Source organism: Hypomesus nipponensis, chromosome 21, assembly GCF_054491055.1.
Source record: "Hypomesus nipponensis isolate SF chromosome 21, ASM5449105v1, whole genome shotgun sequence".
Lineage (NCBI taxonomy): Eukaryota > Metazoa > Chordata > Actinopteri > Osmeriformes > Osmeridae > Hypomesus > Hypomesus nipponensis.
This window is the reverse complement of record NC_140381.1, coordinates 10,285,001-10,302,820: the sequence shown is the minus strand read 5'-3', so window position 1 is coordinate 10,302,820 and position 17,820 is coordinate 10,285,001. Positions and strand designations below refer to the sequence as shown.

The 17,820-nt window shown below is 47.6% G+C and overlaps 2 protein-coding genes across 2 annotated transcripts in view; one reads left to right on the top strand and one right to left on the bottom strand.

Moving 5' to 3' along the window:
- The first annotated feature begins 1,421 nt into the window (after positions 1-1,421).
- LOC146237927 (protocadherin-like wing polarity protein stan) lies at positions 1,422-6,513 on the top strand. Its single transcript, XM_084685978.1, has 14 exons — positions 1,422-1,448; positions 1,838-2,089; positions 2,243-2,341; positions 2,457-2,629; positions 2,826-2,977; positions 3,123-3,430; positions 3,534-3,644; positions 3,923-4,114; positions 4,408-4,502; positions 4,624-4,788; positions 4,990-5,178; positions 5,326-5,397; positions 5,508-5,544; positions 5,637-6,513. The coding sequence occupies exons 1-14, from the start codon at positions 1,422-1,424 to the stop codon at positions 5,727-5,729; spliced, it is 1,965 nt and encodes a 654-aa protein (XP_084542104.1). The 3' UTR covers positions 5,730-6,513.
- A 146-nt stretch (positions 6,514-6,659) lies between these two features.
- The window catches only part of usp34 (ubiquitin specific peptidase 34), a 47,639-nt gene continuing 36,478 nt past the window's right edge, over positions 6,660-17,820 (bottom strand). Inside the window, 18 exon segments of the mRNA XM_084685012.1 lie at positions 6,660-8,259; positions 8,562-8,718; positions 8,985-9,131; positions 10,115-10,255; positions 10,486-10,565; positions 10,658-10,781; positions 11,070-11,194; positions 11,986-12,090; positions 12,227-12,334; positions 12,804-12,930; positions 13,253-13,331; positions 13,606-13,772; positions 14,183-14,512; positions 15,831-16,135; positions 16,673-16,820; positions 17,073-17,177; positions 17,480-17,524; positions 17,719-17,820. The exon segment at positions 17,719-17,820 is cut by the window's right edge and continues 52 nt beyond it. Coding sequence (XP_084541138.1) covers positions 7,478-8,259; positions 8,562-8,718; positions 8,985-9,131; positions 10,115-10,255; positions 10,486-10,565; positions 10,658-10,781; positions 11,070-11,194; positions 11,986-12,090; positions 12,227-12,334; positions 12,804-12,930; positions 13,253-13,331; positions 13,606-13,772; positions 14,183-14,512; positions 15,831-16,135; positions 16,673-16,820; positions 17,073-17,177; positions 17,480-17,524; positions 17,719-17,820 — 3,177 coding nt within the window. The 3' untranslated portion in view covers positions 6,660-7,477.

Below are 17,820 nucleotides of genomic sequence, written 5' to 3'. Positions count from 1 at the left end.
AGGTGAAACTGGACTATGAGAGCCAAACTAACTACTCGGTCGGAATCTCCATCTCAGATGGCACCAACATCGATGAGGCAACTGTCGAGGTCCAAGTCATTGACATCAATGACAACAGTCCCGTTTTCAGTTCCAGTTCTGTCACACATAATGTCTCTGAGGATACAGACGTGGGAACCGATCTGATCAACATGACCGCCACTGATTCAGACGATGGCTTCAATGGGCATGTCCGTTATTCCATACAAGGTGGGGAAGGGAAGTTCTCTATAGACCCAGAATCGGGTCTAGTATCCCTGACCGGTGCGTTAGACAGAGAAACTCAGGCTGAGTATAGCCTAAAGGTGGAGGCCCAAGACCAGGGTCGCCCAATACGATCAGCTACCGCTTCTTTGCTCATCCAAGTGTCTGACGTCAATGACAATTCTCCGCGGTTTACCAAGTCAGAATATCAAGTTGAGGTCTTGGAAACTGCCTCGACGGGAACTGCTCTAGTCAACCTAACAGCTGTAGACGAGGACGAAGGGTTGAACGGGAGAATATCCTATAGCGTTGTCGCACAAGATCCGCCCTCGACCCCCGCGGTCTTTGAGTTGGACTCTTCCACTGGTGTTCTGCAGCTGGCCCAAGGTCTGGACTATGAGTCTGTGATGGGGTACAGCCTAACTGTAAAGGCTGAAGATGGAGGGACTCCCCCGCTGGAAGGGTTGACCACCGTGTTGGTGAGGGTGAAGGATGTGAATGACAATCCACCACGGTTCAGTCAAGAGAGCTACGACGTTGCAGTCTCTGAGAACCTTCCGGGCGGATCGTCCATCGTCACCCTGGAGGTCACCGATGTGGATGAGGTAAGGGAAATGACAAAACACTACACAATGTATCCATACAGACGGTTTCCACAATGACAAAGCGTGATCATAGACTACTGGAAAAAGTTGACACACCACATTTTGTGGGAGTGCTCAAATCACTCCATTTTATCATGGATGGGGACTCGCTCCTGATTCACTAAGACTAACATGTTTATTTGATCCCTATCTCATGCTTCAGGGTGGATTCTCAAATGGACACTTTGTCTTCACCAACGATATCTTTGACATCAATAAACAAGGCGTTGTTTCACTTAAGACAGATGCCACTTTGGACAGAGAGACAAAGGCTAGCTACCTTTTACAGGTAGAGAACCACACTTCTCACAGAATCATACTTCTGTTTCTTCTTACTCCTACACACTCCAATGATAGCTGGGGTTCAATCTTTCAGAAAATCTCTCGAATCAATGGTATAACTAATTGCTGGGTATGACTAAGAATCCATGTATAGAGAATTGGATTTCATCTCTTATTAAATGGGCATGGGTGGACCTCTTTCCATCACACACATCCAAGCTCCTCCCCACCTATGCTCCAAAGCAAACATAGATGACATACCCCATCATATTACAGTCCGTTGGTGGCTATAAAATGACGATGCCATGCTGATGTAGGCACTGTAGAAAGTCATGATTTAGCCTACCTTTTATGATGTAGGCAGGCCCCTGATTAGCATTTTATGATGTTTGCAGAGCAGTAACAACTGTTTCCAGTCAATACGAGAGTCAGCGAGTTATTTGTGGAAGTTTAAGTTAATCCTGGTATTCCATCAACAGTATTTTCAATGCAATGCTGAATTAGCACCTTTTACAATCCTTCTTCCTCTTTCCTTCCCTCTCCTCTGTCTGTCTAGGTGAATCCCTTTTTATAAAATGCAACTTTCTTTGATAAGTCACCACATAAGCCATCATTATTTATGAACAAATACAGTGCATACATGCTCAACCTCTCCCTGCTCTTCTCAGGTTACAGCAGTGGACCAGCCTGTGGATGGACTGAACTCTACAGCCCAGCTCAACATCACCGTCCTGGACTACAATGACAACACCCCCCAGTTCATTGACCTTCCCGACCCGATCTTTGTACCAGAGGGGGAATACTCAGCCTCGACCCCAGGAGAGGTGCACCGTATCATGGCCACGGACAGTGACATGGGAGCCAACGCTGAAGTTACAATCTCCCTCTCCTCACCCAGCACGCTCTTTCAATTCAGAAAGGTAGATCAAATATCCTCCATAACCGCTAATAAACCTGGATTGCCTGGGTTGCCAGCTTTGATAACAGATAAACAGGAATCTTTCTGCTAAAAGAGATTAGCTAGCTGTATTACAACAGTGTTGAACAGCCTGTCTGTGTTTCTTGTGTCGAAGGACGGGACCTTGCTGGTTGTGGGTCCGCTAGATCGAGAGACCAAAGATGTTTATGAGCTAGTCATTGTTGCCTCAGATAATGGGACACCCCGGAGACAGGTACTGATACCAGACATAAACAAAATATGAATTTAAAGGTGCAGTTCACCCAAAATTGACCACTCAATGAAGTGCTTCTGCTCAATTTAAGTCATTTAAACTCCTTATCCACCAGAACCTCACATCTATCAGACTGAGTGTCACAGATATGAATGACAACACACCTGTGTTCAGTGCCTCCATCTACTCAAAAAGCATCCTGGTAAAAGACGCTAAAGTTGGGGACGTGGTGTTGACACTTTTGGCAACAGATAAGGACATCGGCAACAACTCACTCATTACTTACAGGTCAGTTGCATATACAAGCAAGCATACACACAGAGAAAAAGAGAGACAAACTATGCATTGTACACAACTCCTCTGAAGTACAGAAATTTGTTTGTGGTCCAAATAAGAAATACATTTTCCTACTGCAATTACATTTATATTTGTATTGATAAATTGAATTAAAGTAAATAATCAAGACTTTTCATTTCCCCCCTAGTTTTTCTGCAGGAAACTTTACTTATCTATCCCTGAATAATAAGATGGGAGTTGTAACCATAGCATCTGACCTTGCTGATGTCACAGAGGACACGGCTCTTGATTTCACGGTCATGGCACAGGATCACGGACTGCCACCCTTGAATTCCACAGGTCAGCAGTCACACAGAACTTCTGTGCATTGTCTGGAGTGTTTGTGTACATAATGTAATCATGTCATATACAACAGCTCAAACAGCTGAGTACCATTTTTAATTGTGTGGACGTACGTCTATGTTGTCACCCTCCCATCTCATAGCACGTGGTCTGGTCTCCTTGATGACTGTCAGCCTTAGCGAAGGTGTGGCCTTCGGAAGCCCCTCCTACAACTTCAGTGTTGCCGAAAACCAGCCGGAAGGGGCCGCGGTGGGAGTGGTGAAGGCATCGCCGGGAAGCAGCCTCTATGAAATCTCTTACGTCCTCATGACGCACACTGACCTGTTTACCATAGACCCTCAGGGAGCTCTCCTCACGAAAGAGAAGCTCGACAAGGAAAGCCAGGATTGGTACATCCTGGAAGTGAAAGCAGTAGACACAAGGATTCCCCCTACCTCTGCAGTTGCATTGGTAAGAACCATTGTTTATTTGCAGACCTTGGCCAACACAAGAGTTGTATTAAGTACAAAAAAAAAAACAGTTAGTAAATTCTATTCTCTTCAACTTCTTTTAGGTTAGGGTGGAGGTTGAGGATGTGAACGAGGCCCCAAAGTTTATTGATGGAACCTACCAAGCAAAGATCTTCAGTATTGCCCCATACAAGTATCCTGTTGTACAGGTTAAGGTAGGTTATGAAAACTAATTTGGTTGTCACTGCTGAGTTTATAGATACAACAAGAGCAGTCGGTCAGTCAAATATAACTGTAGGGAAATGTAACACCTTCTGCACTGAGAAACTTGAAAATGCATGGAAGTCAATTCAGAATAATCCAGTGCAATTTTATCATGAACCTTTAGAAAACCTAAAAAACAACTACAAGGCAACACAGCAATCAACTGTCCCCACAACGATATATAAACAAATGCAAACACACTCACACACTTATCCTGTCTCTCTCTCAGGCCACAGACCCTGACAGTGGTGACAGTGAGCGTCTGCAGTACAGTGTCTCGGAGCCCAGCTCCTACTTTGACGTGGACCCCTCCACTGGTCAGGTGTATGTGGTGTCAGCGGTGGGACTGGCAGGACAGACAACCACTTTGACCATGAAGGCTACAGACCTTTTGGGCCTACAGGCCACAGCGATGGTCCAGGTCAGTGGTAAACACAAACACTTCTGGGGGCATTTGTTGACTTCACTGTTTGCATTTTACACTGTATTAGAAATATTATTGTACAGTGCTTGATAAAATACTGATACTCGTGTTGGAATTCAGTTGACTGTGATCCTTGATTTTTTTGATGTACATTCTTTATGCACTTTGAAAGTGACTCCTAAATTAACAATTTTTTTTCAATGAAAGTCATTGGGTCAAAGCCCCTAAAAACACACCTATAGCTCGCAGTGAAAATAGTTGATGGAACAATCCCTCTGCTCTGCCCCAAGGTCGACGTCCAGGGAAGTGCCAGCAGTGACGTAGTGGTCATCTCTCTCAACCGAGCCACCAACGTAGTGGAGAAGAAAATCCCTGAGATGGAAGAGTATGAGAACACAAATTAATGTCTCATCAAAACCCTGAACAGGGTGTGTTGTTCCATGTGGTTTGTCTTCGTCCATCTCCCTTCTTAACTTGCCTCTTTTTACTTTTCCGATTCTTCCCAGGTCTTTGGGGAGAGCGCTGGGCTGGACCGTGAGGGTCATCAGGGTCTCCAGCTCTAACGGAGGAGAGGCTGAATCAAGAACATTTAGGAACGACGTCAAAACGTTTGTGAGCATAATTGCCACTGATATCACAGACAAAGTCATCCCTGCTGAGGAGATTAAAAAGTAAGGGTGACATGTCCTAAAACGTAAAATGTTGTAAATGTTTTTATTGTAAACGCAAAGTTTACAGTGGCGTTGAACAGAGCAAACACTAAATACGATCTTGACGTCAACAGTTTCCAATTTGGAATGCTAAGTAATCTGAGGTTAGTTATCTGAAGCTCAGCCACATCACCCTGTGCCTGTATATGATGTCATTCACAGGAAGCTGCAAAGTGAAAGTGCCACTGTGAAGGCGGAACTTGAGAAGGTGTTTGGGGCGGGGCTCGAGCACGATTTGCAGGACGATCCGGTGGAAGCATCTGATAACCAGGCCACCGTCATCGCCCTGGGAGTCCTTCTGGGGCTGAGCATGCTGGGATTGCTTCTGATAGGGACATACACAATTGTCAAGTGAGAATTTTCTGTTTGAAAACTCCTTTCCGAAAGGATAGTTACCTCGTCCCCCTTTGTGTCTGAATATATATATTTTTTGCAGCAGCACATCTGAATGGAATCACTCAATTACTACAGACTAAACTTTAAAAAAATCTCACCCAGGTTCGTAAGGAGGAAAAAAGATGCAGAGGATTCAGACAGGGAGAGCTTTGCCATTGACAATCAAAGTTATACGTAAGTAAGATGCTAATGAATAAGACAAAACCTAGAGGCACTGAATAATGGGAACATGGGGCATGTTGTATGACTACGTGTATAACAAAAATACAATTCCATCCCTCTAGAAACCAAGACAGAAAGACCTCAGGAAATGTAAACCCGGTGAGAACCTATCAGTGTTACAAGATTTTAGATTTAAAATATCCACTGATGTTTGCGTTCCAAGGTGAGTCATTTGCATATATGTGTTTTAGGTTTGGAGCTCACATGGCACTGAGAAGAAGGCTAAGTTTAACGGCCAGAACAAGGACAGGAACAGTGACGACAGTCAAACATCTACTCTCTAAAACGATTCAAATGTGCTTGGTTACCTTAAAACCCAATGCCGGTTTTCATATGCAATCTTGCACCGTAACTGTACAATATATATTATTAAAATAACCCAGACTGTAAAAATATGAACATAAATATATCAGCACCTAAAAAACACACCGAGTATACTAATCATTTAAACTCTGTTGAAAATGTTTGTTAACCTAACAAGTTATTTTGTAAAGAACTATGACGTTAATGTTTGACAAATACATTAACATAAAATATGTGTAATTATTTGTACAGACCTTGTAGCTAGAACATCTCGGAACTTGAACAATCATAAAATAAAATACTTCAATGTTACAGTTTAAGAGAGTAAAGGATACAAAGCGCCATTTGAGGAGATGGTAACTGCATTTAGCATCGTCCACTAAACCTTAAATATCATCTCCTAATCTAGTGTGAAATTGTTTCATTCTCTGGTAAAACACCAAAGCAATGTCAGCAGCAAACTTAATTAAGGCACAACAAATGGAGCCATTATGATAGGGGCTAACCATTTCATTTTGAAAATTGTTTGAATTTGGTGGTAAAATTCCCCATTCAAGACAATGACCATCTTGACCTGTAAAAAGTGCTTGTATTACGTTTGCAATGGAAGAACTGTATAAAAATGAGAGTGAGGCTATAAACTAGTTAGTACACTGTTTTGGGGACCTTGTCAGCATTCTGTTAAATTACGATGTGTGTTTCTGAATGCAAGTGACCACGTACTTTGCTGTGTGGTGACAGACCCAAATAAATATCATTGCTCCATGTAGTTTGGTTCATAATTATTCATATTAGTATTTTTTATTAATTTATCATCTATTCAAATAAACCAAGAACAGAACACTAGAAGAAGCAAAATAACATAATAGATTATGGAATGTATTTCAGTAAATAAAATAAAGCTCCAACTGTTACATCAAGTGTGCTTTATTTCAACCACAGATATCGTGTCAAATAAAGCACCATTTTATATATTCCATATATATATAAAGTTATTTATATATATATATAGTTTTCATATACACCTTCAGGCAACAACTAGAGAGGATTCTTTACAGAATCAAGTTTCTTGTGGTTCTCTTTTAATGTACAAGTAAACTTAGTTTGGATATTAACCACAGAAAGAAGCAAGGCAAGTTTTGCCTCGTCAATAAGTACAAAACTGGCACGGAGGACACAATTTTATACACAGTAAAAATGCAATAAAATTAAATTACATACAGAAGAGACTAAAATTTTCTGTAAACCTTTCCCCGTTACAGCAACCTTAAAACAAATAACTCACTTCAAATGGAACTCAGAAATCAGTAAAAAAAAAAAAAAAAAAAGAACCCCCCCAAAAAAGAACAAAATGAATGTCTGTTCTTTTGTTGCTCTTGTAAAAAAAAAATGTGCTATAGCTCAATTAACTATCTTTTCATCCCAGTGGATTGTAGGCTGTGCATGTTTTTGTCCGAGGTCGTTCTCGGAGGGTACTGTACACTGCGGCTGCCATCGAAGCTGCAGAGGAGATGAGGTCAAGTGAGCGACCGTATGCACGTTGGACTGGCATCGGTAGCAGAGCCCAACGTAAAAGGGCAGCGAGGAGCCGACAGAAGATGAACACAAAAGTAGGGAAAGGAAGTGTTAACAAAGAGCATAATTCTTTCAGAAAAAGAAAAAAAATAATGTGGAAAAAAGAGAATTCTTTTTAAAAGAGCATGTGGCGCCTCGGATGATGGTGAGGATGTCATGACGAGGACGGGCAGGGCCCTTTCCCGGATAGTTTGGTAACCACGGCGATGGTGGCCTCCACCGTCCTGTAGAGCATGTCCAGCGTGTCTGGGGGCGGGGCAGCGTTCGATAGAGCCTGAGAGGGGGCGTGGCTATTGCATCCCGGAGTCTCTGGCCCCTCCCCCACCAGGCCCAGGGGCGATGGGAAGGCCGGCTCCTCCGAGGTGGGCGTGGCCGAGCCGCCGCAAGTCTTAGGGCCCGCCTCCTCGTCCCTCGTCTCCTCGGTCGCCGCCGAAGAGGCTTCCCCTCCCCTCCTCCGCCTCTCCTCGTCCTCTCCTCCCATTGCCATCGGCTGAGACTGGGACGAGTGCGCCTCCTGCCCTCGTCCGTACGGCTCGCCGCTCTCCGGCACCGAAGACGAGGAGGACGAGGAGGAGGACGAGGAGGACGACGAGGAGGCCTCCATTTTCTCCTCCTTGGGGGAGGAGTCAACGGCGGCGCCGTTGTTGTTGTTGTTGGCGGCGGCGGGGTCTGGCGAGGGCGGGTCGTGCTCGGTGCCCGGGTCGATGAGGGAGGAGGAGTCCCGGGTCTCCGTGTCGGAGGTGCTGGCGGGCGTCAGGGCCTCCGGGGCCTCGGGCTTCAGCTCGGCGCACGGGGGCAGCGTGGAGGCGGAGGTGGAGGGGGCGCAGGCGGGCAGGGAGCCACCCCCAGCCGTGCCCGCGCTGGTTCCCTCCACGGGGCGGTCGTCGTCGCTGCTCATCCGCCGGCGCTTCACTGGTGTGGCGCCTTCCTCCTCCGCTGGGTGAGAAAAAGAGACAGAGATGAGTATTCAAGCTTTGCAAAACGTTAACTTGACTGACAATCCCTTCAGTGATTTCATGAACAGTACCATTACACCAGATCAGTAAAAAAGGAACACAGGACCGTCCAAGGGTCGTTTCTTTATGCAACCATTGTCAGTTGGGTGATTGAAAGCAATACAAATATCATAAAAAAAGTACAATAAAACTTGACTAAGATTAGTCCAATCCTACTCCACTTCCTGGTTTCCAATTTTTTTATTATTTGTTTATTTTTTATTATTATTCTCCGCCCCGAACCTTTGGCCTTGCGCTCCTTGGCCTCCTGCTCCAGAGCGCTGCGCTGCTGGACGCAGGCCCGGCACATGGCCAGCAGCTCCTGCAGGGCGGGACCCAGCGCCGGGTCCAGGGCCTGGGGGGTGTGGACCGACAACATCAGCGCCAACACTCGCAAGTCCTGCCGGGGAGGGGGGGGGGGAAGGAAGAATTACACCCTGAGAACCGTGTTGATGTTTGAAGAGATTTCCGTTATATCGTTCCTCCTTCTCTGTGAAATGAACTGCGAAGCCCTGTGTGTCACTCGCTGCGCTATACATGGAACGCTTTATTACCAGATCTGAAAAATGTGAGATTTGAATCGAGTGTGGAGTGTACCCCCTCTTTCTAGCGTACCCCTTAGGGTGAGGAGAGAGGAGATGTGTGTGTGTGTGTGGGGGTACTAACGGCGTTGAGGAGCCCGCTGGTCTTGCTCAGCTCCTGGTGGTGGGCAGCCAGCTCAGGCTGCAGGCTGCGGTACTCGTTCAGCAGGTTGGTCACCAGCAGGCTGGTGAGGTTGGCACAGCTGGGGCCCGACAGCACCTGGTTCTGCACCTGAGGGAGGGAGAGACGCACCGCAGTCTGTACAAGTATCCTCGTGGGGACTCACGATTCAGTCTCATTCAAAATCCCAACACTTAACCTAACCCTTAGCCCTGGCTTCAAACCCTAACCCTAAAACTACACCCAACTCCTTATCCCAACCCTTGATGCAATTTATGGCTGGACAGTATGGCCAAACATTTGAACGGTATTTTGCAATCAAATTAAAGTGCAAAAATGTTGCGCGGGAAAACGTGCGCACATTCTAAGTTCAAGGTTTGGGCTCAGCCCCAAATGTCGACATTGTCTGGCTCCGCCCCTGACCGCAAACCCATAAAAACAGCCCCTTTAGTTTACTATTATTGAGGAGACTTCAGGTCCTTACATACACACACAGTTAAACCTCATTTGCTTGGGTTTCAATCCTGGCAAGATGCTCCATTTATAATGGATTTATGATTCTTCGCACTCATGACGGTGTTACTGCCAATAGTAACTCAATAAAACAGACATCAAAGATGCCGGATAAGATAAAACATCAAAAACAAATCCCTTCTTCCTGTTATGAATTCACGAGTCTGTCAATGACTGCTCTGGTCTTCGTAGATAAAGAGGGTTTTCTAAGACGGTTGCCAGTCAATGGAAAATAATGTCTGTGCAAAACGAATCCACTGTTCCAAATTTTGAAACACGTCAAAAGATCACTTTCATGGACCTAAACGCGCAAAAGTAACCTCTAAAATAAAACAAACTCCAGCAGAAAATTCTAATGTATGTTCCTATCTATAATGAAGACAAAGTGCCGACACGAGAAACAACCATGTTCCTCTTGAACAACAAGCACTGCATCTTCCGCTGAGGGACTCAAGTCTCCAGACTAGCCCTGGAGGACACCCTGGTCTCGTGTCCTGGCTGGCCCCAGCTTGCCGTCCGCAGGCTGGGGGAGAGCCGCAGGACATGGTGGGGTCTGTCCCCCCGGCTCCTGGACGACCTACCTTGTGGAGGAAGCTGCTGAGGAAGGAGTAGGCTGTGTTGTTGTTCAGGAAGGTCCTCTCGTCCATCAGGATGCACTTGATGTACTCGCCGAAGGCCGGGTCCTCGCAGAGCAGCTTCACACACGTCTTGGCCAGCGCCGACTGCCGCCGCCGCCACCGAGGAGGAGAGGCGGGAGGGGGGAAGAGGAGGATGGGATTGAGCTGGGGTTTGATGTGCGTGTGTCGTCGAGTGCCTGGGTGGGTGCGCGTTTGGAGATGTGTTTTCGTGGGTCTCTCTGTTTGAATGTGTGAGTGTTTGCTGCGTGTGAGTGTGTATTTGAAGATGTGTATTTCAGCGCGCGCGTGTGTGTGTGCGTGCTGGTTTGTCTCACCTGAGACTGACTCAGCTCGGTCCAGAGCTTGGGGAGGAGGGCCAAGTGAAGAGGCAAGCCCTCGTAGGCTATCAAGACACCTGGGAACACAATCACACCAGACACAACCTTTAATAACTTATACCACACAAACACACAGGCTCCACACACACACACACACACTCCAGCATACTTAGTTTGACCAGGGTCTCGGTGAACTTCTCGCAGTTGATGGCGACCCGACACAGCAGGTGGATGAACTGGTGGTAGGACAGGAAGTAGTCTAGGAGCATCCTGTCATACACCTCGTCCTTTCCCTACAAGGCAGACACACACACACGTCACACACCATCGCCTAAAACTATATGCACACAGATATGTTATCTATATATATATATATATATATATATATATATATATATATATATATAGATAACAACTCACACTCACACTGTATATATATATATATATATATACACAGACACACATTTACATATAAAACTAAGCTTTTAGTTTTATATATAAAAATATAGAACAGTCTTTATTTTGGTTTGTCCGAGATGAAGCTACTGCTGTGGGTGAGGGGGGGGGGGGGTGTTCCCTACCTTGCTGGTCTCCACCATGGAGGGCAGGAGGCACATGTTGAGCTCAGGCCGGGGGGGGCGGATGTTGTTCTTGCCCCCCATCAGCTTGATGTTCTCTCTGCAGGGCAGGTAGGGCCCAAACGACACTGTGCGGGGACACACACACACACAGTCAGTGAGCACCGAACAGAAACATCGTCCATCATAGCTGGGACTAATAATATCAGAAGATATGATTATCATAATAGTAACAAAATAGGAACGAGTACATAATAAATAAAAAAAAGACATATCAATACTAATAGTACGTTGAAATAGAGAATACGAATAGTTGACTGAAATAGAGAATACGAATAGTTGACTGAAATAGAGAATACGAATAGTTGACTGAAATAGAGAGTCAAAAAAGAGGTTTGGAATTCAGTGTTCCTTGTGTGTGTGTCGGAGCAATTAAGAATGTAACATTTTATACTGGATAATACTGGTGCTAAGCATTCCTTGTCAGCAGAGAACCCCCTCCTCCACCACATGAACTATAGATAACACTAGGCTTACGTAAACACACGGCCCTAGGCTTACCATTATCTTCCTAGAGATGCCAGAAATATGTTTAACCTTATCTGTACTAAGTAAACCATCTGGTCGAGTCTAGGGTCGGAGAACTCCAAGTTTCCCCTGCTAGGGACGCGCGCACACACGCGCACGCCACCTCTGGGATCGATCACCTTGACAGCTGATATCCAGGGGAGGGGACTTCTCACCAATATCTTTAAATGGTCTTACAGTAAGACGAGAGAACCAGACAACTTTGGATAACGGCGATCACATTTGTCTCCTTGCTGGCGAGCATTAAACGATAGTACTTTCTTTGAATGCGACGACTCTGTGCATGACTTGAGAAAAGAGATGATCTTCACAGTGTGTCGGGGGCACTCACTGGGGATGTTGCTGTGGTGGTAGGTGCAGTGGTTGTGCTGCAGGAAGGGCACCAGGGTGTGCAGGAAGTCATGGGGACTGAGCAGCACCAGCTCCTTGAGGACGTCTGGGACACACACAGCCACACACACAGACACACAATATAGAGAGAACAGTCAAGTGTTAAAAGCTGTGGTAGGAAGGGAGACGAGCAGAATTCAGGCAGAGAGAACGCGCGAGACAGAAGGAGGGAGGCCGTCTACCCAGGCAGGCGTTGCGGAGCTCGGGGGGGCTGTAGGAGTTGAGGAGGGTGAGCAGCTTGTGGGCAAAGTCGATCCTCTCCTGCCACTGGATCAGAGCCTGCTTCACGTCTGGACAGAGGTCGGCGGTCACACAGGTTAAACCACAGCTCGTAAAGAGGTCACAAATGTCCATACTACATTTGGCAGAAGCTCTTATCCAGAGTGAAAAAAAGGACTTAATGTAAATATTACATGTCTATCTGATTCTGGTTTACAGGAGAATAAACATTTTAAGCAAACTCCAATTTGAAATAATTGCCAGGCTAAACTTAATCCCATATGTTTTAAATGTATTCCCTAACCATTCTTTACAAATTCCCTGTGTTTTAACCAATTCCCTGTGTTTTAAACAAATACCCATGTGTTTATACTAATTTCCTCGATGTTTTAAACTGTTTTAAACCCTTTATGAGTTTTAAACCATTACCCCTATGGATTGTTCAAATAACTATGTGTATAAAAACAGTGGGCTTTAGATCAATACTGTACTCATTCCTGGGGGGGTTCACGAGGGAAACAGGAAGTGAGGCGAGCGGACCTTTGCGTTGCAGGTAGGGCCGCGTGGCCTTGAGGACGGACAGGAAGATGGACAGCAGCTCAGCCAGGTCCCCGGTCACATGACAGGCGGTGGCCTCGTGGTACATCATGTGCAGTGTGTTGAAGGACTGAGAGGGAAGGAGGAGGGATGAGAGTGAGAGACAGAGACAGAGACAGAGACAGAGAGAGAGAGAGAGAGACAGAGAGAGAGAGAGAGAGAGAGAGAGAGAGAGAGAGAGAGAGAGAGAGAGAGAGAGAGAGAGAGAGAGAGAGAGAGAGAGAGAGAGAGAGAGAGAGAGAGAATAAAGGAGGATATCCCCTAATGCGTCACCTCGTCTCACAATATGAATACGAATATTCCACTGTTTCCATGAACTCGGGTTGAAAATGAGCATTCATACAACCGGGCAAGTTTGTTGCTGTGTGTGTGTGTGCAGGTCACAAACGTACCTCCGTCATCAATATGAGTCCTCGGTTGAAGACCACTAGCAGTCTGTCCTCGTCGTTCTCCAGTAAAACACGGAAGGCACTGGAAGGAAAATGGGAAGAGGGTGTTTTACCAGCCCACCGTCCCGAAGGAGGGTTCATCGACCTCGTCGCTGGGAGTGTGTGTGTGAGTGCGTGCGTGCATGAGTGTGTGTGCCAGCACCGGTGTAATGTGTTCAGGAAGACCCATAAAGAATGTCCATCCACTCGCAGCTTAGAATGTGAACAAGTGTGTGTGAGTGTGTGTGAGTGAGTGAGTGCTAGTGAGTGTGTGTGTGTGTGTGTGTCGAGGAGTGAGCGTGCGAGCGTGCGCGCACCTGATCAGGGTGGTCCAGCAGGAGCGGCCGTCCAGGCAGCGGAGGTAGCAGCTGATGGTGGTCTTCTTGAACTGCTTCACGTCCTCCAGCTCCTCCTCCCGCAGCTCGGCCGGCTCGGCGCGCTGCGCCACGAACAGCTGCATCAGGTTGAACAGCTCCTCCACCGCCTGCAGGGGGCGGCGCAGGGAGACGGGGGGGGGGGGACACACACACAAACAGGCCATGAAGAGGACGGGCGGAGGGATCCGTTGAGGACGCACAAAGCATCGTACCCAACGCACCCTGATTCACACTACTCACTCAGACAACACCCTCCCCCCCCCCCACTCACTCCCATTCCCCCCCCCCCCCATCACCAACACTCCAACAAATCACCCCCCCCCTCACTTCCATTACCCCCCCCCCCCCATACTCCAACAAATCACCCCCCCCCCCTCACTTCCATTACACCCTCCCCCCCCCCCCCCCCCCCCCGCCCATCACCCACACTCCAACAAATCACCCCCCCCCACACACTCTTTCTCCAACCCCCCGCCCCACACACTCTTCCTCCGACCCCTCCCGCGCGCCCACTCACCCCGGGGTACTGGCTGGCGTGCGGCGTCAGGTTCTTGAAGGCCCACTGGATGTTCTGGTGCGAGGCCAGCTGGCGGGTGAAGGCCTGCGACTGCTCGCAGCACAGCCGCAGGATGCCGTAGTAGGCGGGCAGCATGCCGCGGTTGAACAGCACCACCTCCTGGTCGTCGTGGTCGGCCAGGATGTAGTTGAAGGCGATGTTGTTGGTGACGGCCGGGTTCTGCACCACCAGGCGCACGTTCTCCGGGCACTCGGCGCACACGTTGTACCAGAAGGAGAGCAGCGCCTGCTTGTTGTGGTTGGTGGCGATGGCCGGCTCCGACAGCTTGGGCTGGAAGGGTGTTGGAGGGGGAGAGGAGGTTTGTGTGGAAAGGGTGGAGACGTAGGAAGGGAAAGGTGAGGTGACGTTTCCATGATGTCAAATCAGGATAGTGCAACTTTCGGAAAGCGTGGGCGCTGCATGACAAAACAGTAAGGCTGGGAATTGCAAGGGACCTCACGATACGATATTATTGCAATACTTTCCGATACATATTGCGATTCTCGCGATCCTTTCTGTGTTGTGATTTGTATTGTGATTTTTTAAATTATTTTTATAGACTACGATACTGTTTTCCTTTCAAATACAATATTTTGCCCAATACATTAAATATGAACAAACCACATTAATAATTCCATTTAAAGCTTTTCACATTTTATTGCTGAAGTTCAATTTGAATGTTAACCATAATTAGCCTAAACTAAGACCAAGCAGCACAACACAGTGAATTTACTATTATTAATCTGTGTACCAGTGTTAAATTAAAGACAGACAGGGACGTTGTTACTGACACGTAGTGGTCGCTAGATGGTGCTACGGATCTAAAGGCAAGGTCGGATAATTAGCTTGCCTTCAATCAATCTGTCATTCATTTCCGTGTTTTTAGTCGGTGATTATTTCATTAGAACGTTTGTTGTCTAGCCCTTCAATCATTCAGCAACATTTCATTCATTATAAATGATGTTAATGTAAAACATTGCGGGTTACACTGGCGTGAGACATGTCAAGTTCTTTTTTCCCTGCAATTCTGTTGAATCCAAAGTGAGTCCTTACTTTAGATTTGAAATTCTGTGGCGCAACTCGAATATCGTTTGGATCTGCCATGCTGACGCAACAAAACAAGTGTCAAACTAATGTTGCTACGTTTGTCCTCTCAAAAACAGCAGTGCGCCAATATCTGTAAGATTATCTCAAAAACAGATTTTTTTTTTCTCACTCAAATAAAAGTAACCTTTTTTAGTTTTTATGGCTTAAAATAACGTACAAAAAAACATTATTGCAATACATCACTGTATCGATTGTTCCCCCCACCCCTACAAAACAGCATGACACATTTCATTTGGTTTGATTTTGAATAACATAGCAACTATACTTCTTCGATGTGCGATCATATGACTTATCAATGCCAAACAAAGAAGATAAGGGTCAAATTTAGGGTTGTAAAAGTTCATCTTTACCCTTCTCTTCAAGCAACGGCTTTTTAACCGATCCCAAACTCAGTCGGTGAAAGAACACATTTTCACATTTCCACTGACCAACCCGACTCCACCCCCTCCGCCCTCCGCCCGCCTCCTCCTCTCTCCGCCCCGCCCCACCCCACCCCCCGTACCTGGAAGAGGTTCCACAGGTCCATGAAGTAGGCGGAGAACATGAGCTTCTCCGTCTTGGAGATGAGGCAGTAGGTCATGAAGCTGAAGTACTGCACCAGCTTGGTGGTGCCGTGGGCGGCCGCGTCCACGTACAGCTTGGCGCGGCCCAGCAGGCCCAGCAGCAGCGTGTACACCTGGTGCAGCACGGCCGTGGTGTCGGCCGACAGCGGCAGCTCGCGCGTGGGCAGGTGCAGGGAGCGCGTGGAGCGGAACATCTGGCGGAACGAGTTGCTGGGGATGAGGGAGACCAGGAGGTAGGCCGCGGCTGGAGAGAAGGGCGAGGGAGGGGTGGAGAGAGGGGAGGAGAGAGGAGAGGGAGGGGTGGAGAGAGGGAGGAGAGAGGGGCGAGAGGGGAGAGGGAGGGGTGGAGAGAGGGGAGGAAAGAGGAGAGGGAGGGGTGGAGAGAGGAGAGGGAGGGGTGGAGAGAGGGGAGGAAAGAGGAGAGGGAGGGGTGGAGAGGGAGGGGTAGAGAGAGGGGAGGAGAGAGGGAGACGGGCAGAGTAAACAAAAATTGTAATCCAATAAATTAAAAAAAAATGTGTACCATACAAAAGGAACAGGGGCACCTTAAAAAGAAACTTGATTAAAAACCAGACAACTGTAATTTTACCTGACACTACTGTGACCTTACATGGGCAAGGACATGGGGAAGAAAGTCAGTCATTCTGTAGTCGCCCACAGTAAAACCTCGAGGAACAATTCTCCTGCAACCTGGCCTAAGCAAACATTCACTGTTCCACTGACTGGGGGAGATAGAAGGACGAGGTGGAGGGGGGAGGTGGAGGAGGGCGGGGGCTCTTACAGGTGCGGACGCGGGGGTAGTTGTGGGCCAGCAGGAAGCGCTCCACCCAGTTCTCCATGTTCTGCAGCACCCAGCTGTGGGCCAGCTTGTTCCTGGGAGTCTGCACTGCCAGCCAGTCCAGACACTGGGACGGGTTGTACTCAATCACCTGGGGGAGCGCACGCACACACACACACACACACACAATGGATGAGGAGATGAGGACTTTCAGGATTTCAGTGAGTTATCGAGTGACTCAAGTTCTTAAGAAGTCAGTAAGCTCAGCGAGCGAGGCCATGGAGTGAGCCGGATGAGGGCGTGAGTTTACCGAGTGAGCCACAACACATACGCTCTCGTGTGTGTGTGCGTGTGTGTGTGTGTGTGTGCGTGCGTGTAGGAGTGAAGGAACATGAGCGCTGACCTCCCAGATCCTCTGCAGTATGTAGGAAGCGAAGGAGGGCATGCCGGGCGGACCGCCAGCAAACTCCATCAGCATGGTGAGCAGCTTGAAGAAGGGGTTGGCCGCCTGGGGCAGAGGAGGGAGGGGAGAGAGGGAGGGGGAGAGAGGGAGGGGGAGAAGCCGTGGGTGAAATGGACTTTGTACAAACAAACAAACGGTCACTTCCCGTCTCGTAAACACAGTTTCGTATCCTGTTATTACAAGAAAAACTCATGTTCACAAGAAAGGATTATTTATTAACTTTTTTGTAAAAACAGGCAAAGAAGCTATTTTTTTTTGGGGGGGGGGGGGGGGGGGGTTGTTTTCGTTTCTTGGAAAACAACTTCCTGTCTTGTGAGCTTACAGGCGCTCTCTGCGACGTTGCTTACCTCAGGAGTGAGCTTGGCGATGGAAGTGAAGAGCATGGACACAATCTGCAACAGACGAGGGAAACAAGACCCCTTTAAAAGGTGAAACACCACTGGGAGTTTGTCACGTCTGTGTGTGGGCACAGGTCAAGTGTGTTTCTATACCCGTTGGGCGTGTGCATGTGATGAGCGTGTGTGTATACATGTCAAGCATGTGTGTGTATACGTGTGTGTGTGTGTGTGCGTGCAGAAGAACCCACGTGCTCAGCCAGGCGGTTGTTGTAGCGACACAGGCTGAAGATGAGGTTGCACGTCTGCCGGATGTTGATGCCGTCTCTGATGTGCTGGAAGAGGAAGGGGAA

Bases quoted from the DNA above. Each gene is read 5' to 3' on its own strand.
- LOC146237927 (XM_084685978.1), top strand. From the start codon at position 1,422: ATGACATACCCCATCATATTACAGTCC. The intron at 2,342-2,456 runs GTACTGATACCA...CTTATCCACCAG, and splicing joins ATGGGACACCCCGGAGACAG to AACCTCACATCTATCAGACT. The intron at 2,630-2,825 runs GTCAGTTGCATA...TTTCCCCCCTAG, and splicing joins AACTCACTCATTACTTACAG to TTTTTCTGCAGGAAACTTTA.